Genomic DNA, 22,829 nt, shown 5'->3' on the forward strand with positions numbered 1-22,829 from the left:
TGTGCCCGCGCCGGGACGGGGCAGCAGGAGGTTCGGTACTATAGTCTTGCACTCTAAATTTTAGACTTTTAAGCGGGTGAAAAAAAAAAAATAGAACTTATTTTTAAATGAGGCATTTGTTCTGGGAATTCCTTTCCTCGCCCCTGTCTGGTTCAGGTTTCGGGACAGCGCTGGTGGGGGGCAGCCGCGTGCCCCGGCAGGGGCTGGGGGCCGCCGCGCTGCTCCCGCCCCGCGCTTTCCTTCGCAGGCACCGGAGAGGGGCAGGGGCGGCACAAACCGCCCGCGAGACGGTTTGCCAGAGGCGCGCCCTTGGTTTATTTGGAATAAATTGTGATTTCTACTTCGGAGGTGTCCCGGCTCTTCTTGGGGACGGGAGGGGTCAGCGCCCGCCGCCGTACCCGGCGCCGCGCCCGCGCCGCTGCCCTTACCCCCGGCGGCGCGCTGGCCCCGCCCCGCGGCGCGGTGACGCAGCACGCCGGGTCGTTGCCATGGTGACCGCGAGGCCTGGGCGGGCCGGGGCGCGATGGCGGCGGCGGCGGCTGCTGCGGCGCGGCGGAGGGGTCCCCCCCTGCCCGGCCCGCCGGGGGGCCGCCCGCGGCCCGTCTGCTCGCGGCCCTACTTCCTCGTCCTCATGGTCTTCGCCCACCTCTACGTCCTCAACGTGCTGGGGCTGCTGCTCTTCGTGCACCTCAGCGCCGGAGAGGCCGGCGGGCCGCCCGCCGCTCCCCCGCCGCCGCCGCCGCCGCCCGCCCGCGCCCTCCCGCGCCTCGAGGGAATCAAGGCAAGGCTGCACCGGGGGTGCTGGGGCCGGGGCCGGGGCCGCGCCGCCGCTCACCGCCGCTCTCCCCGCAGGTGGGCCACACGCAGCGGGTGGAGCTGGTGCCCGGCAGAGTCCACGCCGTGCGCACCCTCAGCCTCAAGCCGCTCCTCTTCGGTGAGTACCGGCGCCGCTGGCCCGCGTCCCCGGCATCCTCCCTGCCGGTACGGCAGCGGCGGAGAGCGGCCCGCGCTGCTGCCGGCTCCCAGGCACGCCGATAGCCGGCCGGCTGGCTTGTGGGGTGATGGCCCAGCTGCCAGCCGGTACCGGGGCTGTGGGAGCGCTGCCCGTGGGTCCCGGCAGGCGGGTCTGGGAGATTTCCGCTGCCCGGCGGGGACAGTGACAATGGCCGGGGGCGTCTGGCTCACACCCGCCCCTGACACCCGCTCCAGGGAAAATGACTTCTGGCGTGTTCCCTTCTCCTCCCTGCGCCGCTTTTCCTTGGGGCTGTGTTGAAATGAACGTGATTTTGTTCAAGGTGTTTTTGGTACAGTATTTGTAGGGGTCGCTTGTTCTGGATGGCTCACCTAGAATAATTTGGAAGATTAACCTTTCCAGGTTTTTCAGATTCCCTTTAAAATACCATGAATAGACAGAAGATCACCGAAGAGGACCTGGAAGAAACTGCTAAGTATTAGGAAGGGACAAGAAATCCCCAAGCTTTTGGTAATAAATGATGATAAGCAATTTAGTGTTGGTGCTTCAGTGCTGAGCAAACGAGTAACAGAATTGATAGACTTAGTGTCTTCCACCATTTTGCATCCCGTTCTAGATTTATCATTATTTCTGGCTGCTCTGATACACAACTACATGGCATCCGTCTTTCAGATATTTTAAAACCTTTACCTTTCTGTGTTTTTTGCTGTGACTGGTAAAGTAATTTTAATGGAACTCTGTGTTCTGGAAATCCACTGAGAATATACAAATTAATTTTTTGAGACAGATGATAACAAAATTCCTACTGCTGCAAAGTCAGAGAAAACCTGTTGTCTCTGAAAAGATAGCGCTGAGAGTCTTTAGATGCTTTCTCAATAAGAAGAGGTTTTTTTCCTGATTCCAAACAGATTATATACACTGAAAGCCTGGCCGTAAATCAGATAGGTTTCTTATTAAACTCCTTTAATGCAATAATTGTGTGGAAGAAATATACAAAGTTCTTTTGTCATTTCTACATAAGTGGTGGTCATGGTTTGCAAATTTCTATGTGGATGTCTGTCTGACATTCAGTAAACAGACACACTAGCTTGGAACTGATATCCCCCAGCGTTCACAAAGCCAATGTCATTACCAGAACCAGGATCTGGGGCAATTACTCCGATTTTTGCTCAGGAAAACTCCTGTTTCAACCTTCTCTGCCCTGCTGACGCTGCTTAAGTAGAAGAGTTGATCCTGGCCTACAAGGAAGGCGCTGAAGTTAAGAAAAGGCAGGTTGGTCCCAGCAGCACTAATGCCACAACTTATGTCTTTGGCAGCTCCGTCGGTTCCGAGGGAAGCTTTGCTCCCTGAGGATGGTATCAGAGACAGCGACAGACGTTCAACTTTTGAGATGCCATACGAGGCTGTTCTCCTTTGTCCTCCGATAGGGAGTCCCTTATTTAGAAACCGCAAGTCGCAAGACAGCTCTTATCTCCCAGATGAACCTGCCGGGAGCCAGCTCTGACTTTAAAAGACTGCCAGAGACTGCTTTATCTATGCAAATAGTACCAATCTAAATGAACTGGTTTAAAAAAAGCTAATTTATTACATTTCTGTTGTTTAAATTAGTGGAAGTGTGTATTTAACTGGGTTGTGTTTGACAAACTCAGAAGTCGCTAGCAAAGAAGGACTCTTGGATTTCTGGGGATTTTACTTAACATGAAGTGTTGCGGCACGCAAGAGCCAATTTAGGGAAATAAGTGGCTGGTCTGCGATCTTTGCTTTCAGCAGAGTGGGCTGTAGTGGGACTACAGCAGCGGATGGCTCGTTAATGATTTAATGTGAGCTCTGTGCTGTGGAGCATGGCACAGAGGCACCACAGGGAACTTGCGGTTTGTTTTTTAAATGTGGGTAAGTCGTTTGCATGGAACCCAAGTGTATTTCGTGGAGCCATGAAAAAATCCCTGCCCTATTTTTTCCCCTGCTGGCTATGAGACGTCATTTCTAAAGCTTGTAAGTCAGACCATCTGTGCACTTTTTAGTTAGGAAACACTAATAATCAAATAATGCTATTAATGGAAAACAAATATCAGACAAAGCCTTTTCCACCTTCAGAGTTTTCATGTGTTCTGTTGTGTTTTCCAAGCACAGTCTGTTCAGAAAATATTGCCGTTGCAGGGACCACCTGGCAGCGGATTCTGTAGATTGGGCAGCAGTTTGCAAGACAAGGCAGCGAGGAGGAGTAAAAATAAAAAATCTCGCTGTGTTTTCCTTCGGAGCCTCAGGGAATAGAAGTAATCACTGCACAAATGTCAGGGAGCAGCTGAATTTCCGTGTGAGTGTCTGAGTGCTTGTCTCAGCTCACGCTAAATCCGAAGAGGAGATCTGATGGCGGGTTGTTGGTGTGCTTTACGAGCACAGGGAGGCAATGTGTCTCCATCAAACCAAGTGGCTCTCTCCACAGCTGAGACTGCAGGCATCATGAGCAAGGCAGAACGTGTTTCTCCCAAAAGCCGTTTTTTTCTACTTCTCATTTCAGTCCCAGGTTTAATTCAGTGCAGAAAACTTTCTATGGACAGTGCTTTGTGAGGCAGTAGAAATCCAACTTGTTTTCCTCACTTGAGGATTTGCTGGTTTCTGCTCTGTGGTCTGGAGTGTAGAGCTATAGCTGTGTTTACCCCTGTAGGGAATTACGGTCCTTGCTTACTTGGGTGAGAGGGTGAGCTGCAGAAAACTTGACGAGGCTGAGTTTTGCCACCTTTTCTGTCTTCCTTGCGTGCAGAGGAAAGGCCAGACAGATGTGTAATGCTTCTTCCCTGGCCCATATCAGAACTGGGGGGGATCTCCTGCTGTGCTGGGGCTGGGGCTCCCCTCCGAGTCCCAAGCGAAGCTGCCGTTGCACACCAGAGCAGAGTTTTAAACAGCTGATGTCCCAGTCCTGCTCTGATCTGTCTCAAGGCTTTTGTGAGTAGTTTCCCAGTTATCAGAATCTTCTGATCCAAACTGAATTTCTGATGTTAAAAAATGGTTTTCCCTGTCACGCAGAAACCCTCAGCTATTGTTGCTCTGTGCCTTTCCTGCCTGAGAAAGGAAAGTTTCCTTTTTCCTACTGTTTCCTTTTACCTGTGTGGATGCTCATCAACTCTCAGCGCAGCAAGCTGAAGACACAGGCCGAGTGACTGCTCAAGAGCAGAGTTTAGCCTTCATTTTTTAAGGGAGCAGGCATTGCCTGGGTTGGTTCCTCTCCCCCTTAATTTACCCCAGACTGTTCAGAAGTAAAGTATTTACTCCGTTACCTAAAAAAGCACCTCTTAGCAGTCGAGGATACTTTTGCGTAATCTCTCTAGATGGAAAGCAAGCAGGCACTTGGGCGACATCAATGTCTCAGGGTCAAACAAGGAAGCTGAAATGGCTGTCAACTTTGATGACGAGAATGAGAAGGAACTGTTATTAAGGTCTCTTCTAGTTTGTACTCGCCTGCAGAGTTTGGTTCAGTTTTATTGTGATGTTGGGTCCGACACAAAGCTGTCCATCGCAAGTCCTGGATCTGCAGAGCCTTGCAAGAGGAGTGCGTTACATCTACATCCTTAAGCTCTGTCTCAGTAAAACAGGGATCTGTAGTGAGGCCCTATCTGTGGACTATGATTGCTTTGAATCACCTAGAAGTATTTACTGTACAACTCCAAAACACCAACTGCCAGGGAAAGGAATTTTCTAGCCGTAGGGAAGGGAGCAGTTTCTTGTTGTTGGAATTGAGATTTTTCAGACCTTCCGGCCAGCCTGTTCAGGGCAGCGGTGATGCTTCCACCTCCGCACCGCCTGGTGCAGGTTCCTATTCTTCTGCCAGGCGTAGGCCTTGTTCACCACCACTTTGTCACTCTGTACTTCGCCGCTTACAACAAAGACCCCTGCATGAGTGCCTCTCATGATGTTGTGGACACAGGTAGCATCTATGTCCAGCCACTGCTGGAGCCTGGCAGGGATTTCGGTTCTGAGGAGCGGGCCGTGCTTCAGGACCTCCACCCTGGAGGGGTCCAGGTCAAAGTCCGAGATGGTGGTGGTGATGTTCTTCCTCAGGATTCGGATTTTCACTGCTGTGGAGTTGGAAAAAGAGCTATTAGTTCTGTTTACTTTTCATAGCTCTTACCTACTTAAACACACAACCAACGCAAGGCTCTCTTGCTGTTTCTGGACAGCTGTGGTGACACATCTGTCCAAGCTGTTGTAATTGCAGTGAACTTGTAAAAGTTCTCATTTGCCATTCTTCTCACTCCACTTTTCTCACGAGAGTGATGAAGGCGTATCAGCACCACTGCGTGGGCAGAAACCTTGTAGGAAGCAGGAGCACAAGCAAGTGGATGCATCAAAATCCTGGTCTCGTGCAAATTACTTGACTTTTCTCTGAGCTGGGGTTTCAGGAGGTGACATGACTGCCTACTGCCCAGGATATTGAATTTTATTTTTTTTTCCATGAAGGTTGTGTGCCTGAATTCGGGACAGTAGCTTGAAAACTTCCTGCCAGCAGATTGAGCAGAGCCACCTGCTCAGGCTGGGAGAGGAAGAGTCGCGTTACTAGAACAACGGTATTGAAGTTTGAAATAACTAACGAGGAGTTTGCTAGAGGTTTTTATGGGCATCAGTTGAAATGTTGGTCTCCAAGGGAAAACCAAGTAGTGCTTGTATTTAGCAGCCGCAAACCAAAACCAAATCAGAGCCCACAGAAATAAAGCACATTGTCACCTTTGGTGCTGCCTGGAGCTGGGCCCTCCTGATACCTAACAGGTAAGTTGGGACCTGAAAATCCCTGGGATCTGCTGTGGAAGCTGCAGTTTCTCCAAGTCAGTTTGTTATGGCAGAGCCATTTTCTGTCCGTGGCACTCCTTGGCTGCTGGAAAGAGTGGCAGCAACTGAAAGGAGAAGGGGGTTTACTCACCAAAATCATTGGCACAGAGGTTTTCCAGGATCTCCCTGGCAGTGCTGGCCTCCTCAAGCTCACAGTCCTTGCAGCTGGCTCGGGGTACTGCTGCAACAGAAATTTGGTTATAACACCCTTGTCAAGCTTCACTGGAAAAGGCATAATGTAATTTTGAGATCTGCGAGTGGTGGCTTGCTGTTTCCGAGTGGTGCTTCCTCCCGAGCTACCCAGTCCCTGGAGAGACAGCTTAGGCTGCCAGAGTGGGAAATGTTGAGCTCTCTGTTTTGTGGCTGGGGCAGACGCTGCTTGTCATGCTTTGTTTAGGCTTGTGTGTGTTGCTGCATGTTAAAGCAGCAGTGAAAATGCTTAATGGAGATCTCCTGGTTTGGATGAAACAATAAAGCTGTTGGTATGGCCAGACTCCATCCAGTGATGCTGAAATGAGGCGTCAGATCTCCCTTTAACTGCTCTCAAATCTCCCCCAGTGTTCATCAGCATCTGGATGTTTAATTTAGTCTTTCAGTCTTAAAGATATTTTTCTTGTGTAACTCATGCCTGCAGAGGCTTATGCCCCTTTGTGGTGTTTCCTAATGTTTAAAGAGAAGGCTTGCAAAACATTTCTTTTTGCGTGTTTATTTAAACCCTGGACACAGCTGAAAGATCAGGGCTGCAGCTCCTTAGCTCCGCTGGGAGCACATCTCGCTGCCTGGAGCCCGCACACAAGCTGTGCCTGGGCATTAGGCTTTTGCAGCGATTTCTTCCCCCTGCCCCACATCCCGTGTGGTCTCATGGCACCCGGGGAGCTAATGAATAGAGCAGAGAGGGGAACAAGCTGCAGTCAACTTTACATTAATTTTCTACACATGGTGGAGTTCCCAGAGAGAACAAAACTAGAATTTTTTTTTTTTTTTAAATATAGCTTAAACCCAGAAATACTAGGAATAGAAACAAGGCATAGGCTCATCCTTTTGAGCTTTCAGTATTACATATGGGAAAACATGAGGAAAAACCCAAGCCCTTACTTCTCCTGCTCGAGGAATTTTCGTCCATGGAGACTGCTGCGATGCACAGTTCGTGGTCTGCAGGAAACTTGTTGCAGTTCAGGATTTCGGGCCAGGGATAGCCGTAACAAGCCATGACGGGTGCGCAGCTTCTCTTGACGGCTTCACAGAGGCTGCGGCAGGGGTAGATGAGCCTGGGGAGGGGATGGGGATTGCAGCACCTCTGGACTTGGGGGCAGCAGGCTGAGGGTTGAGCCCTGGCACTGCACTGCTGCCACACAGGGCTGTCTTGCACACTCTAACGCTAGCAGAGCTATTTTGGGATCTTTGATGTCTTTTGAACATTCATGCCCAGGAAGCAAACAAGAAATGTCTGAGGACAGGAGGGATGAGGCTGTTTGATACAGGCTGCTGCCAAAAGCCCTTCCCCACCCCCTAACCCCGGATCTTCTCTAGTTGTGCAAAGACTGCTGACCTTTACAGGTGTCTAATTAGATAACTGATTTCCTTAGCAGCTCTATTCTTTGATGGCTGCACCTCAAAACTGAGGATTTCTCTCTGGTGCTGGCAGTGTTGGGCTGAGGAAGCCCCTGTGCACCTGGAGCAGGAACTGGGAAAGGGACTGCAGGGGAAGTGGGAGATGAAGCCGGTGGGTGCCAGGAGCTGCTGCGGTGTGTGAGTGGGCAGACAGGGGAGACGGCAGCAGTGCCTGGGCTGGGAGAGCAGGAAAATCCAGAGGAGGGAACGTATTGTTTCTGCAGCTGTGAAATGAAACTCTCATGTTTCACTTTCAGGGGGAAGGTCCCTGCTGGGTAATCCAATTACCCCTTGCCGAGAGGGGCAGCACGGCTTCTTGGGGGCTGTGCTGATCACGTTGCACGCGTTTTCTCTTGGGAGGCAAAGGCAGTTGCACTCATGGGGAGCGTTACTTGCTACAGCTGAAATAACTTGTAAAACATCTTACCTGTCCAAGCAGATTGGTGCAAAAAGGGAGCAGAGGAAAATCCTAGCATCTGGGTGGCACTCCCTGGCCAGCAAGGGCAGCCAGCTGGAAGACTGCTGGATCGCTTCTGGCATGGTCTCGTGCTCCAGCAGGTTGGGAATCCTCATCTCGGAGTAGCCAATATCATAGCACAAGGCCATGCGGTGTGGAATGGGTGTGCAGCTGGACGATCTCCTCAGGTAGCTTGCCCAGGCTCCTGGAGAGCCCCAGAGCAGCAGGCGTGCCAGGAGACCCAGCAGCCATGGGCCGCCCGACCTCGAGAGGCGCCTGCGGTGGGCCATGACCATGCTTGGAGCAAGCTGGGAGCGGGCGAACAGGCGGCACACCCTGGACTGAGCTGCCTCCTGACTGTGGGACGCCTTTTATAGCCTACAAGCCACCTCTCTGTCAATCCATCCTCATTAAGCGCGGCCCTTTCAGAGCCCTCATGGGGAAGACAATGCTCCAATTTTCATTTGCCAGCGGCCCCGATTGTTTGGATTTTAGCAGGGGTTTGGCTTAGATCAGCAGGTGTGGAAATGAGGGCAGTTGGGGAGGGATGAATGACTTGGCCAGTGTGTCTTGGGGCTCTTTCAGCCGAGATTGAATCTCTGTTTGACACCAGTGCTCCAACCCATCCCCTTTCTCTTGCTCCAGGATTAGTCATTATTTCATAAACCCCAATGTTTTCCTCTCTTTTGTTTTTTGTAAAAGCAATCAAGTGTTGCTCAAAGTCAATTAGGAGGCATTTGTTTAGCTGGATCTATTGTGGAGCAGGCGGAGAGATAGGATGGTCTCGCAGCCAGAAGTTAACCGTTTGGGAAAGCTGAGGGTAGGGAGGAACTAATTTGCAGCTGTGGAGCTAGGTTGTTTGCAGATGGGATTGGCAGCTGGAAACCCCCTCACCTTGCAACCTGCGTGACAGAGCACGCTTTCCGGTTAACAGACTCTCTGCTTCGTTACGAAATCCCGTTACTACCCTGAAGAGCGGGATTGTCCTTCCTCCAGCACGTAATTAAGATTCCAGAAACCATGATTATTGTAGCCCAGTTTGGGGAACTGGAAATACCAGGGGCGTCGCTTGCCAGCGTGCGTGGTTCGTTCAGGCCTGGTGCCGTGCCATGAGGTTCAAACCGGCCAGCGGAAGCTCCGGCTCTGAAGCATCCTCTGGCACAAGGACCCTGCGCTGCCTGTGGCGGAAATTGTTTCCTCGGAGGGTGTTATGGATACAGCCAGCTGCATTGTGTTTCTGGGGCTTCCCAGGAACATCTCGTTTTCTCCAGGGCTAGTTCTGGTCTGTACTTCGCCAACTGCTATTGACAGTTGGAGCTGATGGAGTTGATTTAAGGTCACGGAAGTAATTAACTTTTTTTTTCCCCTTTGACGATTGTTGCTGTAGTGGAGATAAAACGAGTCTGTAGCTCATACCTGCAGGAGCTCTAGTGGGCTGCAGTTTGGGGACCTTGGGCCTGGCAGCACTTAAACCTGTCCTGCTTTGGTAGTTTTGCTTTCCCTTTTCAATAGTCTCAGCTGCTGCTAACAAGATCCCCATAGCAGTGACAGACATCATCAGCCAGAAGGATCTTCTCAACTTGCTGGGCCACAGTGCAGCTGTGCTGTGGAATGGGACCTCGCCAGTGTTTTGTGAGCATGCGCCCAGTGCACCGTGCAGCCAGAAATCTCAGCCTCACAGTCATCGCTGGATTTCTCTGCGTGTAAATTTGCGTGGGGTCCTGATATCGTCTGTTTGCTGCTGATGTCATGCTGCAAAGGAAGGCCAGTGATACTGGGATGCTACCTGGGTATGGAGTGTGGCATCCACCATGCACAGTGTCTTCCCTTTTAATATCGCATTTGGAGACCTTTTTTAGTGGGAGATAAGGGAATGAGTGGGAATAGGTTTGGAAGTTGTCTCCTTGCTGTTTGAGTTTCATAGTAGAGCACTGTTTTTTCCCCTGAAAGGCGTTTGGTTTTGTGCAAAGTGCTGTCCTCTCCACGTGACAGCAAGGAAGCCTGAAACCCTGGCTCTCACCGCTGCCCACTGTAAAGATTTTGGCCTCCCTTCCTGTAGCAGCAGTTCCCAGACTGTGATCCACATGTCACCTTTGAAGTGATAATACACGGTGATACGCACGTGTTTGTTCACTCCTTTGTCCATTGTGGTATCTGCCAGAGAGTTTAGGGGCTTGACCCCTGGATCCAAACATTTAGGAACTGCAGTTGTAAAATACCTGCCTCCAGCAGCTCAGGTGTATGGTGTGTGCTCTTTTAGAGCTCTTCTGGTAGAAGAGTGAATGTGTTTGAATGTCCCAAACTTAGGCAGTTTTCTCAGTGTCCCCTCCACCACCTTTTTTTTTTTGCCCCTGCTGAGTGGCCTGCCATCAGTATGACATCCCACTGTAACAGTTCCTCAGTCTCTGTTGCTGCTCACACTTTTGCTGCAGAAATTCCTGACTTCCTAACAGAGGAGGAGTGCAAGCTTATCGTCCATCTGGCACAGCTGAAGGGGCTGCAGAAGAGCCAGATCCTACCAACAGATGACTATGAGGAAGCCATGGAAATGATAGAAATCAGCCAGATGGACATTTTCAATCTCCTGGACCACAATCAGGACGGGCAGCTGCAGCTCAAAGAGGTAGAGCACGGGACAGACCAGGGGAGGTTTGCTGGGGGACCCTCTGGCAGGTCTTCTGCTCAAATGGTCTCTTGGTTGCTTGTGTGCTTGGGTAGGGCAGACCCCACTATATGCTGATCAGTATTTGCTCAGCACTATGTCTCAAGACTGTGCTGGCCTTCAGCATGGAAGTTTCTGGGGAAACGTGCAGCAGTTGTGATGCTGTTGGGAGGTAGCAGCGGTCCTTGGCAGGAGATTTGTGTTGGAATATGCTGGGTTAAATGTTCCTGTGCTGTGGGTTTCCTCTTGCTGGGTGTCCCAAGGAAGTGGGTTTGTAGCGTGGGCACTGCTTTGTACAGCCTGTGGGGACTGACTGCACTTAATTGACCAGACATCAGCAAGCCACCCCTGTTGATGACCCTGGAGGGGGATAATGAGGACCTTGTCCACAGCTCTTCAGCACTCTTGCCCTGTATGGCAGGGTGCACCAGGGCAGGTGCTGGCAGTTCAAGGATGTCCCTCCCCAGGCTCCCATTTCAGGTAGGGCTGGGGGTATGTGCTGGCTGCGGGCAGTCAGCGTTGTGGAGTATGAGGAGCTGTGCCAGTGACAACCCAGGGCAAGGCTCCTTTCTCTGGAGGTCAGAGCCTGCTGAGAGGTCTCCAGGGTACTGCATCTCTCACTCCACATGGAAAGGAAGCGTTTTGTTCCAAGCCCTTATCTTGGACAATTAAAGCATTCACTTTTATCATAAGTAGTTTACTTTCCCTTCAAGAGAAAGAGCCGTGCCCGTTCCATCTCATGAGTGGTTAACTGAGTCCCAGCAGTCATTTGCCATGACCTAAACTGGAAATAACAGCACTCATCAGCCACAAACTCTGTGGCTGCCAGACGATTCTCACCGCAGTCGTCTTTCTGCAGAGACGTGCTGACGCTTGGCTGGCCGATGCTCTGCGGAGGAGAACTCGCCAGACCTCAAGCAGGAATTTGTAGGGTTTCGTTGGTACAAGAGACCAGTGCCCAGTGTTGATCCATTTATGAATTTCAGGTGTTGACCCACACCCGGCTTGGGAACGGCAGGTGGATGACCCCTGAAAACATCCGGGAGATGTACACTGCAGTCAAGGCCGATCCTGATGGGAATGGTAAGAGCAGCTCCAGGGGAATCCTTTGCCCTAAGCACGCTGGACACCTCACACAGCCATGCAGGGCAGAGCAAGAGCCATGTCCCTGCCCAGGCCTGTTCCTCTAGCTGTGTTCTTCAAAGGAAAATGACACTGCTTTAGGACCTTTGCAGAAAAGTAAAATCAGTGTAAACTCTCATCGCCGGACTCCTGCCCCTTCATCCCCAGTCTAGCAGCAGACTAGTTTCACCGCCTGGGATCGGATCTTGCCGAAGCAGGACCAGAACATAGCTCTGCACTCCCTCTGCCCTGTCCAACCTGCCTTGGTTCGTGCCCCACTGTCACAGGGTGCACATCTGCTCCCGTGGTCTGAGACTGCTCTGGCTCTGACTACGTAGCTCTTGTTAACTGGGCTGCAGGTTTTAAGGTGCACCTTTCCCTTCCTCCCTGTTTTTAGGGAGACTTCTGCAGCGGGCTGGCAGCACCGCACCACTGACAGGGAGGGCAGAACAAGCAGAGGTGAGGGTGGTCTTATTAGTCGGACGTTGTTGCTGACCCCTCTCTTTGCCGCTGCAAACTCTCCGTATTCCATGAGGCCACTTCTGCCCCTCCTGCCCCTGGTCTCCCAAGGGCTCCCGCTGGTCCGGAATTGCACTCTAACTTCTGCTGCTCTAATTAGAGTGGCCTCAATTAAGCAACTCTCCATTCCTAATCAAATTAAGTGAACGCACAGGCTCTGTCTTCAGTGACCTGGCATTGAGAGCTGCCCAGGAGGAGCCGCTTTGGATTGTAAGCAGTACCCCTGTGAATGCCTAAATATCCAGAGGGCACCCTGTGCCCCTACTCCTCCAGGCCGATGGCATTCTTGGCAGGGGGTAGGACTTTTTCCACTGTTCCGGATATTAACAAATGAAAGGTCTTGTTAAAGTGCTCCTGGCAGAACCTGCTTCCACAGAGCTGCTTCCCTTCTCGTTAGATTGGTACGTGACACCAAGAGACCAGGTCACAACCTGGATGGGCACTGCGTCATCAAAGACCTGCGTGGAGTAAGGGGAAATGGGGACAGGGAGACACTATGTGCTGGTTTGGGCTAGGCTAGAGTTAATTGTCTTCATAGTAGCTACTATGGGGCTATGTTTTTGGATTTGTGCTGGAAATGGTGTTGATAACACAGGGATTTTTTGTTATTGCTGAGCAGTGCTTACACAGAGTCAAGGCCTTTTTTGCTTCTCGCCCACCTCACCAGCGAATGTCCCCCCACCACGACACGCTAGAAGTAATAACAGTGGATAATTTGGTCACAACCACTGGCACCTGAGGAGCTGGCCCAGGCTGGCCCTGGTGGCTGGTCCTTCCTCCTGCTGGAGGTGTGCTGTGTGCCCAGGGAACAGAGCTGGCACCACACCAGCACTGGGTTTGTTGCCTGAGCGAGCTCCGCTCACAGCCCACGATGTCAGGCAGGACACTGCAGCGCTCTGCATGCTCTGGTCCCAGGGACCGAGTTTCCCAGCACAGGGCTTCCTTCTTCTCCAGAAAGGGGAAACAACAAGGTGAGGATTTTTCCGAAGGTGACAACAGCCAAAAATCCATCCCTGCTGAGTCTAGTTGAATCCAAACAAGAAATACCTGTTTTGGTAGAAACCACTTTTCACCTCTCGCTTTTCTGTTTATTTCTACTTACACAGGCTCATGCTCTGTTGTATTTCTTGCTCATGTTTTGCAGTTACACAAATGCAGGTAGTGTTGTTGTTTTGGGTTTGGCTTTTTTCAATGACCCTGCAAGGTCTTGTAGAAAATGTGGTCTGAGGTGTCCCACCTCTTAGAACTGTCTATTTAAATATCGAAGTAACAAGTCCCAAGGCATCAGGTGGTACAGGCTTTTTAGCTGTGGCATTGCATGTGTTAGAACTGTAACTTCTCTCTTCTGATGGATTAGTTTGTGTGTTTTAGGAGCTTTTTTAAAGTTCAAACTGGTATTTTGCCTGTCCCAGTTCTGACTCTGCATGGCAGCTAACAGGTCACCTTTGCAGATTACTGTGTACCCTCTGCTCAGCTAAAGGTGAGAGCGCTGCTGGGGTCTGCAAGGCGGCATGTACAGGGTGCAGCCCGTGGTGGGCACAGTGGTGGACCCTGAATGGCCTTTGTTTGAGGAAGGCAATTTCTGCAGTGCCCTCAGCTGGTGGTTTCTCCGAGTACAGGACAAGAACTACTACCTGCACTGGAGTCAGCCAGCTTTTCCTCTTTTCCCGTAGGTGTGCTGAGTTTGGAGGAGTTCAAACAATTGAATATCCGTGATTTCCACAAGTACATGGGAAGCCAGAAAGTGAAGATGAGTGACTTGGTGCGCAACAGCCAGCACACCTGGCTGTACCAGGGCGAGGGGGCACACCAGGTCATGAGAGCCATACGGCAAAGGTAAGGGCCAGGCAGCCAAGCGGTTGGATTTGTGTAGGCACGAGGACCACCTGTGCTGGGAGAGGCAGTGGCAGACTGCTAATATTCACACTTCCTAATTGTGTGAAAGTCTTCGGAGTATAAAGAGCAATGAACACAGACACAAAAGGGGAGAGGAGGTTTTCATTAGAACAAAAATTTGTATTGTCCCGTGGAAAGGAAAAAGAAAAATCAAACCTTTCAGCATCTCCATTCACTTTTGGGAACAGCCCTGTAAAACCAAGAAGACTTGGCATATATGAAATAATTCATTCTAATTAGTAAATGAGCTTACTGGGAGAAATGCCTGTTTCCAATGCTGTCTGGGTGCCAGTAGTTACTGTCATTTGCTGTAGTACTCTGCATTTCACTGAAATCTGTCTTAGCTGTTCAGAGCTGACTTTTTACCAGGCACGACTTCATCTCAAGTGAGCCGAGTTAGTTCAGTGCTCCCAGCACAAGTATTGCGGGGCAGCTCACAGCAGAAGAAGGAGAACCTCTTACCTTTCCCTTCATTGCGTTGAAACACAGCACACAGGCCAAATCATTTAGCTGTGGTGAGTTTCAGCTAATTGGCTGGAGACTCTCTTGTTCTTGTGGCGCTGGTCCTCTCCCAGAATGTGGGTGGGTAAAATCTGTCCTAAGGCTTGAAAGTGGCTGTTGGCCACTCCTTTTTTTTCAGAGCATTCCAGTGGGAGAATGGGGTCACATATTGCCTTGATTAGAGCAGACTGTGGCTGCCACCTTCTCCATGCCAGCTAGCCAGCGCACACAGGCATGGGCTTTTACGCTCTTCAGTTGGCCACTGTTACAAGCCCTCTGCAGACGTGAAGATGTAGCGCTGAAGGAGGCTGTTGGTCCTCCCTGGGACCATGCAGTGCCTGGAGGGGCTTTGCCATCCTGCCTGGGTGCTGCATTCCCCTTGCACCTGCCCCGAGGGCTTCACTGGTCTGGATTCTCAGAGCTATGAGTGTTCTTTGGCAGGTCTCGAGAGGTACCTGCTTGCCTTGGGGATGATCTCAGATGTAGCAGCGGAAAAATCCCAGAGCAGGAGGGCTGAAAAGGCAACAGGGAAAGGTGAGTTAGGTGACAAGAATATCCTAGAGCTAGTCTCTCGTTCACTCTCAGCAGGGGCTCTGTGCTTTGCTAACTGTCCCCAAGGTCTGTAGGTGGTGTGCAGGAGTCCAGAGAAGGGTGAGATGGCACATGGAGGCTCCAGGGACACACACACAGGGATCTTGCTGAGCCAGCAAAGTCTTCCTGATAGCAGTCCTGCTGGAGATGCACTCTTTGGTTTGGGTTTTTTCCTTAACCTTGACAAGAACTTTCTGAGCTGATGCTGATGGTCCAACAGATCTGTAAGGACCTAGTTATCTCTTGGCATGCTTGCTGCAGCCCATCCATCTCTCGGTCTGTTGGGGAAGGGGGTTATCTTTCTCTGGATTTATTCAGTGCTTGGGAGTAGCGGCCGACGGGGATGATGGTGCTTTCCCCTCACCCACTCTGCTCCTCTTCCTCAGGGTGATGCGCCTGACTCGCTTGCCCCCTGAGATTGTGGAGCACAGCGAGCCCCTCCAGGTTGTGCGGTACGACCAAGGAGGGCACTACCATGCCCACATGGACAGTGGCCCCGTCTTCCCTGAGACTGCCTGCAGCCACACCAAGCTGGTTGCCAATGAAAGCGCCCTTTGAGACCTCGTGCAGGTAAGGTCTAACTTGGCACAGTCCGGAACGCATTAGGGAAGAGGTGTGGAGAGCCGTTTCGCCTCATCTCACGCAGAACTCGGTGCTCAGGTTGTGGGCTCGCAAACCAGCTCTGGAGATCGCTGGCATGAAGGGGTTCAAAGGGCAGGTGGGAGAATCCTGTGGGTCCACACAAGGAGGGCAGAGTGGTTCTGCAGAGCTGCTGGGCCATCCCCACCAGAGGCTAGAAACGCACTTTCACGGTAGTGGCTGGGGATTTCTTTTTGTCCTTGTCTTGTCCTTGGAGAAAAGCTGATGATGTAAATCATGGATCTTGTGATGTCTTGGAGGAACCACTGTATGTATGGTGGAGGGGCAGGATACGGACAGCCCCTCCTCTTCCAGTTGTGTCCCCTCACAGCCACTCTGTCTTGCAGGTATGTGACGGTGCTGTTCTACCTGAACAACGTGACTGGAGGAGGCGAAACAGTCTTTCCTATAGCTGATAACAGACGTATGAAGAGATGGTAAATGAATCTCACCTGCGTGTTACCCCTGGGGATCTCGAGTCCCTCTTTGAATGTCATTATTCTCTGTGGCTGCAGAAGGGGTCCGGTGCATGAGGCTGGTGGATGTCAGCCTGCGTAGCTGGAGCATGGGGAAGCTGTGCTCTGCTTACCGTCTCTCCCTCTGAGGCCAAGGGAAGGGGCGCAGGGCTCTGACAGCTGCAGGCCCCCACACTCAGAGGTGTGAGGGGTGGTCTGTTGGCCCTGCTGCCATAACGCGGGTCCTTCTCGCTTCTACCTGGGCAGGTTTCCTCAGACAAAGTCTTGGCAGGTCTGTTGTGCTGCCATCAGGCAATGTGTTAAGGCATGGGCAGCTGCTCAGAAACAGGTCACGGACCTCCTGGGGGCTGAAATCAGCTGCTCTGGGTGGGTTATGAAAGCCCTGCCCTGCCCAGCATCAGCCTCGAGCTGTGGGGCGTCCAGGCAAAGGGCAGGATGACAGCTGGCAGCAGAGGCAGCCAGTGCGTGTGCTTCATTCCAGCCTTGTTTGCGACACCTTCTCTATGGTTTCTTGCCAGTCTTTGATCCAGAATGATGTTGACCTGCGTGATACTCGGAAAAACTGCGACAAGGGCAATTTGCGAGTGAAACCTCAGCAAGGCACTGCTGTCTTCTGGTACAACTACCTGTCAGACGGAGAAGGTAGGGGCTTGTTTCAGGACTCAGCTCTTGGGAGCAGTAGGACTGCAGGAGGCGACAGCCGTCTTCTTGCAGCGGGTGGGAGCTCAGAGAGGGCCAAAGAGTGGTAGCTGCCTGCTAGTGGGAACTGTGGAGTCTACTTGTCACCAGCTGGGTAGGAGCTTCCTGACTGTGAAAGGCCTTTGTTTACAGGCGGTAGGTCGGTGGTTCCTAGTGTCTTTAAGGGACAGGACTAGCTAGCAAACAAAAGACCTTGGCTGCACTAGCCATTGCCGACTGCCTCCCATCCTGCTGTGCGAGCTAAAACTCCTGCTGGAACTTGGTCTGCAATTCAAAATGTTTCACTGATGTGGTGTTGCCCAAAGGGGTGGGAGGGGAGGTAGACAAAGGCACAGCCACCAGCTCTGCAGCACAGGGAGGCATGGCCCGCCCTGCGCAAGGCTCTGCTGTGCTTGGGGCCGAATCGTGCTTTATAGCTCGGCTGCAGCCTGATGGTATGTGTCCTTGGGGCTGTTCTTCTGATGAAAGGCAGCGTGGTTTTCCCTGACAGCCAGACTGGGGCATTGACATGAATCTTCCAGGCTGCTGGTGAGTATGACCCAGAGCGTTTCCATGGCGTATTTTGAGCAGCGGTGGAAGAAAGGAGTATAGCATCCAAGCTCCCCTGGGAGCATGTTTCCATCTCTAGAAAATCCACAGAGGAGGTCACAAGACCAGCGTTTGGGCTATTGGTCTTTGGGCTACTGATAATATCAAGGCCATCACTCTCCTGTAAGAAGATCCCTGTTATATTTTTATGAGCAATTGTTCCTAAATGGAAGGCAGCTGCTGATGCGAGCCTACCACAGAAAAACCATGGGACCTCCGTAAAGACAGGATAATTTAGGACTGCTGAAATGCAATCTCTAATATGACTGTGAGCCTCTGACTTCCGTGGGCCTTCCAGTGGCAGCACCCATCTCTTCCATGCCAGCCGCCCCTTTTGGGAAGAGCTGAGAAAAACGGCAGTCATGATGCAGAATGCGAGAGCCCCTTGTGCTGAGTGGAGACATGGAGGCAACGAGCGTTGTGCACTCAGGGCGCCTGCCCTGGGGAGCTCCAAGTAGGGGCTAGGAGTGGGTAGTGTCGAGATGGAGGGGTGCCAGGAGGAGCCAACTCCCGTACGATGCGTCTGAGCTAAAATCCAAGCAGGCACTGTGGGCAGGAGGGCGGGAGCCTCCCGTGCCGTCCTGGCTGTGCCTGCCTGTGTCGCAGCACTCCCCGCCGCCTCCCAGCAGGGCTTTTCGCTCCGCAGGCTGGGTGGGGGACCTGGATGACTTCGCCCTGCACGGGGGCTGCCTGGTCACCCAGGGCACCAAGTGGATCGCCAACAACTGGATCAACGTGGACCCCATCCGCCGGCGCCAGCTGCAGTTCCAGCAGGAGATGGAGCGTTACGCGGGGGCCGGGGCCCCGGGCGAGTGGACGGTGGACAAAGCGTACAGCGGGGTGCACCTGGAGCTGTAGGGCGGGCGGGCGGCGGGGGGAGCCGCCGCGCGCACGTGGCCTTTTCCCGCGCTAGGCGGGGGGGGGCGGGGCGCGAGCCACGTGCTGCGCGGCCGGGCCGCGTCGCGTGCCAATAAAGCGTGAAGGCAGCGGCACCGCCTCCGCGTGCTCTGGGGGAGGGGCAGCGGGGCCCGGCCAATGAGCGGCGGGAAGAGCGGCGGCGCGCGGCGCCCGGCCAATGAGCGGCGGGCGCCGCGCCGGTGCCGTCAAGATGGAGTCGGTGGCGCTGGTGGCGCCGGTGACGGCGCTGGAGTTCGCGGGGGACGTGCTGCTGGCGGGTGAGCGCGGGACCGGGAGCGGGGCGGGGGACGGGGCTGGCGGCGGCGGCGGCTGACGCGGTGCTCGCAGGCACGGGCCCGGAGGTGGCGGCGTTCCGGCTGAGCAGCGGCGGGCCGGCGGTGGCGGCGGGCCGGCGGAGCGTGCTGCGTGAGGCTAGCGTGCAGGGGCTGCGGGCCGAGCCCGGCCCGCCGGCGGGGCGGTGGTGGCGGGTGGCGGCCTTCGGCGGGCGCTGGCTGGCGGTGCTGATGGTGCGGCGCGACGGGCGGGCGGCGGGGCGCGGCTGGCGCGGGGCGGTTCGGCGCTGGGGGCGGCGCGGGCGTGCGGCGGCGGCGGCGAGGGCTGGGGGGCGCGGGTGTGGGAGGCGCGGTGGGCGGCGGGCGGGCGGCTGGCGCTGGCGCTGGGCTGCGGGGCCGTGGCGCTGTACGAGTGGCGGGGCGGCGGGCGGGCTGCGGCGGGCGAGCTGCGGCGGGGCCGGGGCGCTGCGCTGCGCCGCGCTGGCGGGGACGGGCTGGGCGCGGCTGGCGCTGGCGGCCGGCACGGCGGCGGGGGCCGTGGTGGTGTGGCGGGCGGCAGCGGCGGAGACCCCGCGGCGGCGGCTGCGCGGTCACCGGGGCGCGGTGCTGGCGCTCTGCTACGCGGCGCCGCGGGGGCTGCTCGCCTCCGCCTCCGAGGACCGCAGCGTGCGGCTGTGGGCCGTGGGCGAGCTGGGCGGCGGGGACGGGGACGGGGACGGCTCCTGCCTGCTGGTGTGCTACGGGCACGGCGCGCGCGTGGCCGCGTGGCGCTGCGGGGGCCGTGCCCGGTCAGCGCCGGGGAGGACGGCGCCTGCCTGGAGTGGGACGGCGGCGGCGGTGTGCGGGGGCGCGGCGGGGGCACCGCGGGGCCCTGCGCGCCCTGGCCCTGCGCCCCGCCGGCGGCTGCCTCGCCGCGGGCGGCGACGACGGCGGCGTCCGGCTCTGGCGGCCACGGCGGGAAGACGCGGCCCCGGTCCCCGTGGCAGCGGCGCTGAGGGCCCCGGGGCGGCCGCGGGCCGTGCTGCTGGCGGGACCGCAGCGGGTGCTGGTCTGGACGAGGCGGGCGGGCTGGCGGGCATACGAAACGGCGGCGGGGCGCTGGGTGCCGGTGCTGCCGCCGGCCACCGGCGGGCCCCGCGGGGTGCTGGCCGCCGCCCCCTTGCCCGGCGGGGCCGGGGCGCTCTGCGCCCTGGGCAGCGGCGACGGCGCCTCCTCCTCTTTGCCCTCCACCGCCCCGGGGCCGCCGCCGAGCTGAGGCTGTTCGAGGGGGCCGTGCGTGGGCTGGGCTGGGCCCCCCGCCCCGGGCTGCCCGCCGCCACCGCCCTCCTGGCCTCCGGGCCCGATGGGGAGATGCTCTGGTGGATGTCACCCACTGCCCTGGGCAGGCGCCCTGGGTGCGGCTCATGGGACGCTATTGCTGCCCCCCTGCAAGCAGCGCTGGCACACCTGTGCGGCCTTCCTGCCCCAGGCTGGGCTCTGGTCTGCGGGGACCGCCGGGGCTCCCTCCTCCTCTTCCCTTGCAGCAGCTCCTCGGGGCAGGCTGGGGAAAGCACCAGCATCGCCAATGGTGGCACCAGCCCAGTCAGCGAGGACTCTAGCAGCGAGTCGGAACCCTCTTGCTCGCCGCAAAAAGGGGCTCTTCCCCTTCAGGCCCCCCTGTCCGTGCTCTTTGGGCTCCATGGAAGATGGGGGTTACCTCAGTGACCTGCCACAGAGGCTACATTTACAGCACTGGTCGGGATGGCTGCTACCGCCAGCTCCGCCTGCAGGGCCAGCAGCTGGAGTCCTGCAGAAGCACAGGCCTTGCAAAGGGCTGCAGTGGATCGAGGAGCTGCGCTTCACCCAGATGGGGACCTGCTTGTGCTGGGCTTTCACGCTGACAACTTTGTGGTGTGGAGCAGCAGGACTGGTGAGAACCTCCACTGCGTGCCCTGGGCGGAGGGCACCGCTCCTGGAGCTACTGCAGCAGTCCCTCAGCTGAGGCCTTCGCCTTTGTCAAGTGCGGGGACGTGATGCTGTACCGCCACGAGGCCGAGCCCTGCGTGCAGCAGGTGCTCCTGGCGTCCCTGCACGGCGGCAGATCGCCTGCGTACGGCGCCTAGGGGCAGTGGAGCTGCCCGGCCACGCCACCCTTCACGTCTTCGTCACCGGCAGCGAGGACCACGGCCTGCGTCCTGGCGCTCAGCGAGCGCTCCCGGGCAGCTGTGCCCCTCGCCCGGCTCAGCGACCACATCTCCAGCGTGAGGGCGCTGGCACTGGCCAGTGACAAGGGCTTCGGCAACGAGGGCTTGTCCACCCTGGTCTTCTCCGCGGGCGGTCGGGACAGATCGAGTGCTACCGGCTACTGTGTGCGGGGACCCAGCCTTTGAGAGCACCGTGGCCTGCCAGGTTGTCCACGTGGCCTCCCACCGACTGGATGAGCACTGGGAGCGGAAGAAGAACAGACACAAGCTCGTCAAGATGGACCCAGAGACGAGGTGATGCTCGGGGACCACCTGAGGCAGGGTTAGAGGCAACCGGGAGCCGGGAGGGTGCTGGGAGCCACACTGGCCTCTGCTGGGATGCCCGCTCTGCGTGGCCATGGGCTCAGCCGAGGCAGAAAGAGCTGGCTTGGCTTTAGGCACGTGTCCCTGGTGTCCTGAGCCCAGCAGCTGGGCCTCGAGGGGCTTTTAGGGTTAGGGGAAGTCCCGGTCTTTCCTCCTGCCTCCTCTGAGTGCTCGGAGCTGTGTCCCGTGCTGGGCTTGCACTGCTCTGCTGGGCCACCCCCTCCCCGTGTGTCACTGAGGTGTCGGTGAGCGTCGTGTGATTCCTGCAGGTACATGTCCCTCTCGGTCGTGCCCGGGACCAGCTCCGAGCAGCTGCTGACACCCTGGAAGTTCTTGGCTGCCGCCTGCAGTGATGGATCAGTGCGGTGAGGAACTGTCATGGGGCTTGGCAGGGAGAAGAGTTGGGGCTGGCAACAGGGACAGGAGCAGAGCAAGCTTCATGGGGAGGCTGCTGCTTTGGGCATGGCCGGCCCTGAGCTGGGAGCAGGATGGCGCGTGGTGGGAAGTGAGAGCGGAGGTGCTGGGAGCCCTCTTCTCCCATGGCCAGCTGCCCTCTGCTCCAATGCAGGGTCTTTGGGCTGCTGGAGGCCACCCGGAAGCTGGTGCTGGTGGCAGAGTCGTTTCACCACCAGCGCTGCGTGCTGAAGGTGGAGGCGTTCCTGCACACGCAGGCAGGAGAGAGGAGCCCCAAGCACTGCGCTGTGACCAGCGAGGCTCTGGGGAGACGCGAGGACCCTTGGGGCTTCCTGTTGCACAGCTGCAGCCGGAGGCTCCCTCACATCCCTTCTAGGAGGCACCTCCTGTGCAGTGCCGCCACCGACGGCAGCGTCGCCTTCTGGGACATCACCAGCCCTGTCACAGATGCAGCAGATGCGCTGCACCGAGCAGAGGGAGAGATGCAGCCCCTGGGTGGGTGCAGCTGCAGGCAGCTCTGCTCTGCCTTCCGAGGGAGGCCGTGCTGGCGGCTCCTCTGCTCCCTCTGGCCAAGGTGAGCGTTGCTCTCCTGACCGAGCCTGTTTTTCCAGCCCTGGGCACTCCGCTGCTCACTGTCATGGCCCACAGCTGCGGCGTGAACAGTCTCCACGTCCGCGAGACACCGGAGGGGACGTACCTGGTGGCCAGCGGCAGCGATGATGGCTCCATCCACGTCTGCCTGCTGGAGGTGGACCTGGACAGGGGCACAGCTGCAGCAGGGACCTGCCTGCGCATCCTGGAGCGGGCGGCCGTGCCCTGCGCCCATGCTGCCCACGTGACAGGGATCCGGGTGCTGCGGCCAGACCTGCTGCTCTCCGCCTCAGTGGACCAGCGCCTGACGCTGTGCGCCGGGGCCCGAGTGGGCTGGACGCACTCAGAACCACCTTCTTCCACGTGCCTGACCTGGCTGAGCTGGACTGCTGGGAGGTGGCGGAGGCCGGGGGGAGCTGCGGTACTACTGCGTGCTCTGCGGGCAGGGCCTGGAGATGCTGTGTGGCACAGCCGCCTCTGTGCCCCCTCCACCGGAGGGTCCCCAGTAACGGGGCAGGGGTGCAGCTTACCCC

General features: G+C 56.1%; 3 protein-coding genes across 3 annotated transcripts; 2 read left to right on the forward strand and 1 right to left on the reverse strand.

Moving 5' to 3' along the window:
* The first annotated feature begins 43 nt into the window (after positions 1 to 43).
* P4HTM (prolyl 4-hydroxylase, transmembrane) lies at positions 44 to 18,413 on the forward strand. Its single transcript, XM_086618961.1, is given in 15 exon segments — positions 44 to 156; positions 201 to 292; positions 294 to 337; positions 339 to 444; positions 503 to 781; positions 853 to 934; positions 10,295 to 10,485; positions 11,511 to 11,607; positions 13,839 to 14,001; positions 15,540 to 15,698; positions 15,700 to 15,723; positions 16,140 to 16,210; positions 16,213 to 16,229; positions 16,787 to 16,910; positions 18,202 to 18,413. Coding segments are annotated over 15 exon segments (1,710 nt in total). The 5' UTR covers positions 44 to 107.
* On the reverse strand, positions 4,715 to 8,158 carry LOC104384550 (secreted frizzled-related protein 5). Its single transcript, XM_009992964.2, has 4 exons — positions 7,833 to 8,158; positions 6,890 to 7,062; positions 5,886 to 5,972; positions 4,715 to 5,046 (listed from the first exon to the last, which is right to left on the reverse strand). The coding sequence occupies exons 1-4, from the start codon at positions 8,156 to 8,158 to the stop codon at positions 4,715 to 4,717; spliced, it is 918 nt and encodes a 305-aa protein (XP_009991266.2).
* A 250-nt stretch (positions 18,414 to 18,663) lies between the features above and the next one.
* On the forward strand, positions 18,664 to 22,805 carry WDR6 (WD repeat domain 6). Its single transcript, XM_086619256.1, is given in 24 exon segments — positions 18,664 to 18,730; positions 18,801 to 18,992; positions 18,995 to 19,175; positions 19,177 to 19,505; positions 19,508 to 19,588; positions 19,591 to 19,950; positions 19,953 to 20,102; positions 20,105 to 20,158; positions 20,161 to 20,217; positions 20,220 to 20,429; positions 20,432 to 20,527; positions 20,530 to 20,586; positions 20,589 to 20,675; positions 20,678 to 20,818; positions 20,821 to 20,905; positions 20,907 to 21,064; positions 21,067 to 21,093; positions 21,096 to 21,222; positions 21,561 to 21,656; positions 21,860 to 21,969; positions 22,075 to 22,200; positions 22,317 to 22,607; positions 22,610 to 22,708; positions 22,711 to 22,805. Coding segments are annotated over 24 exon segments (3,276 nt in total).
* Positions 22,806 to 22,829: the final 24 nt, after the last annotated feature.

This window comes from Tauraco erythrolophus, chromosome 12, assembly GCF_009769465.1.
Source record: "Tauraco erythrolophus isolate bTauEry1 chromosome 12, bTauEry1.pri, whole genome shotgun sequence".
In the NCBI taxonomy this organism is placed as follows: Eukaryota; Metazoa; Chordata; class Aves; order Musophagiformes; family Musophagidae; genus Tauraco; species Tauraco erythrolophus.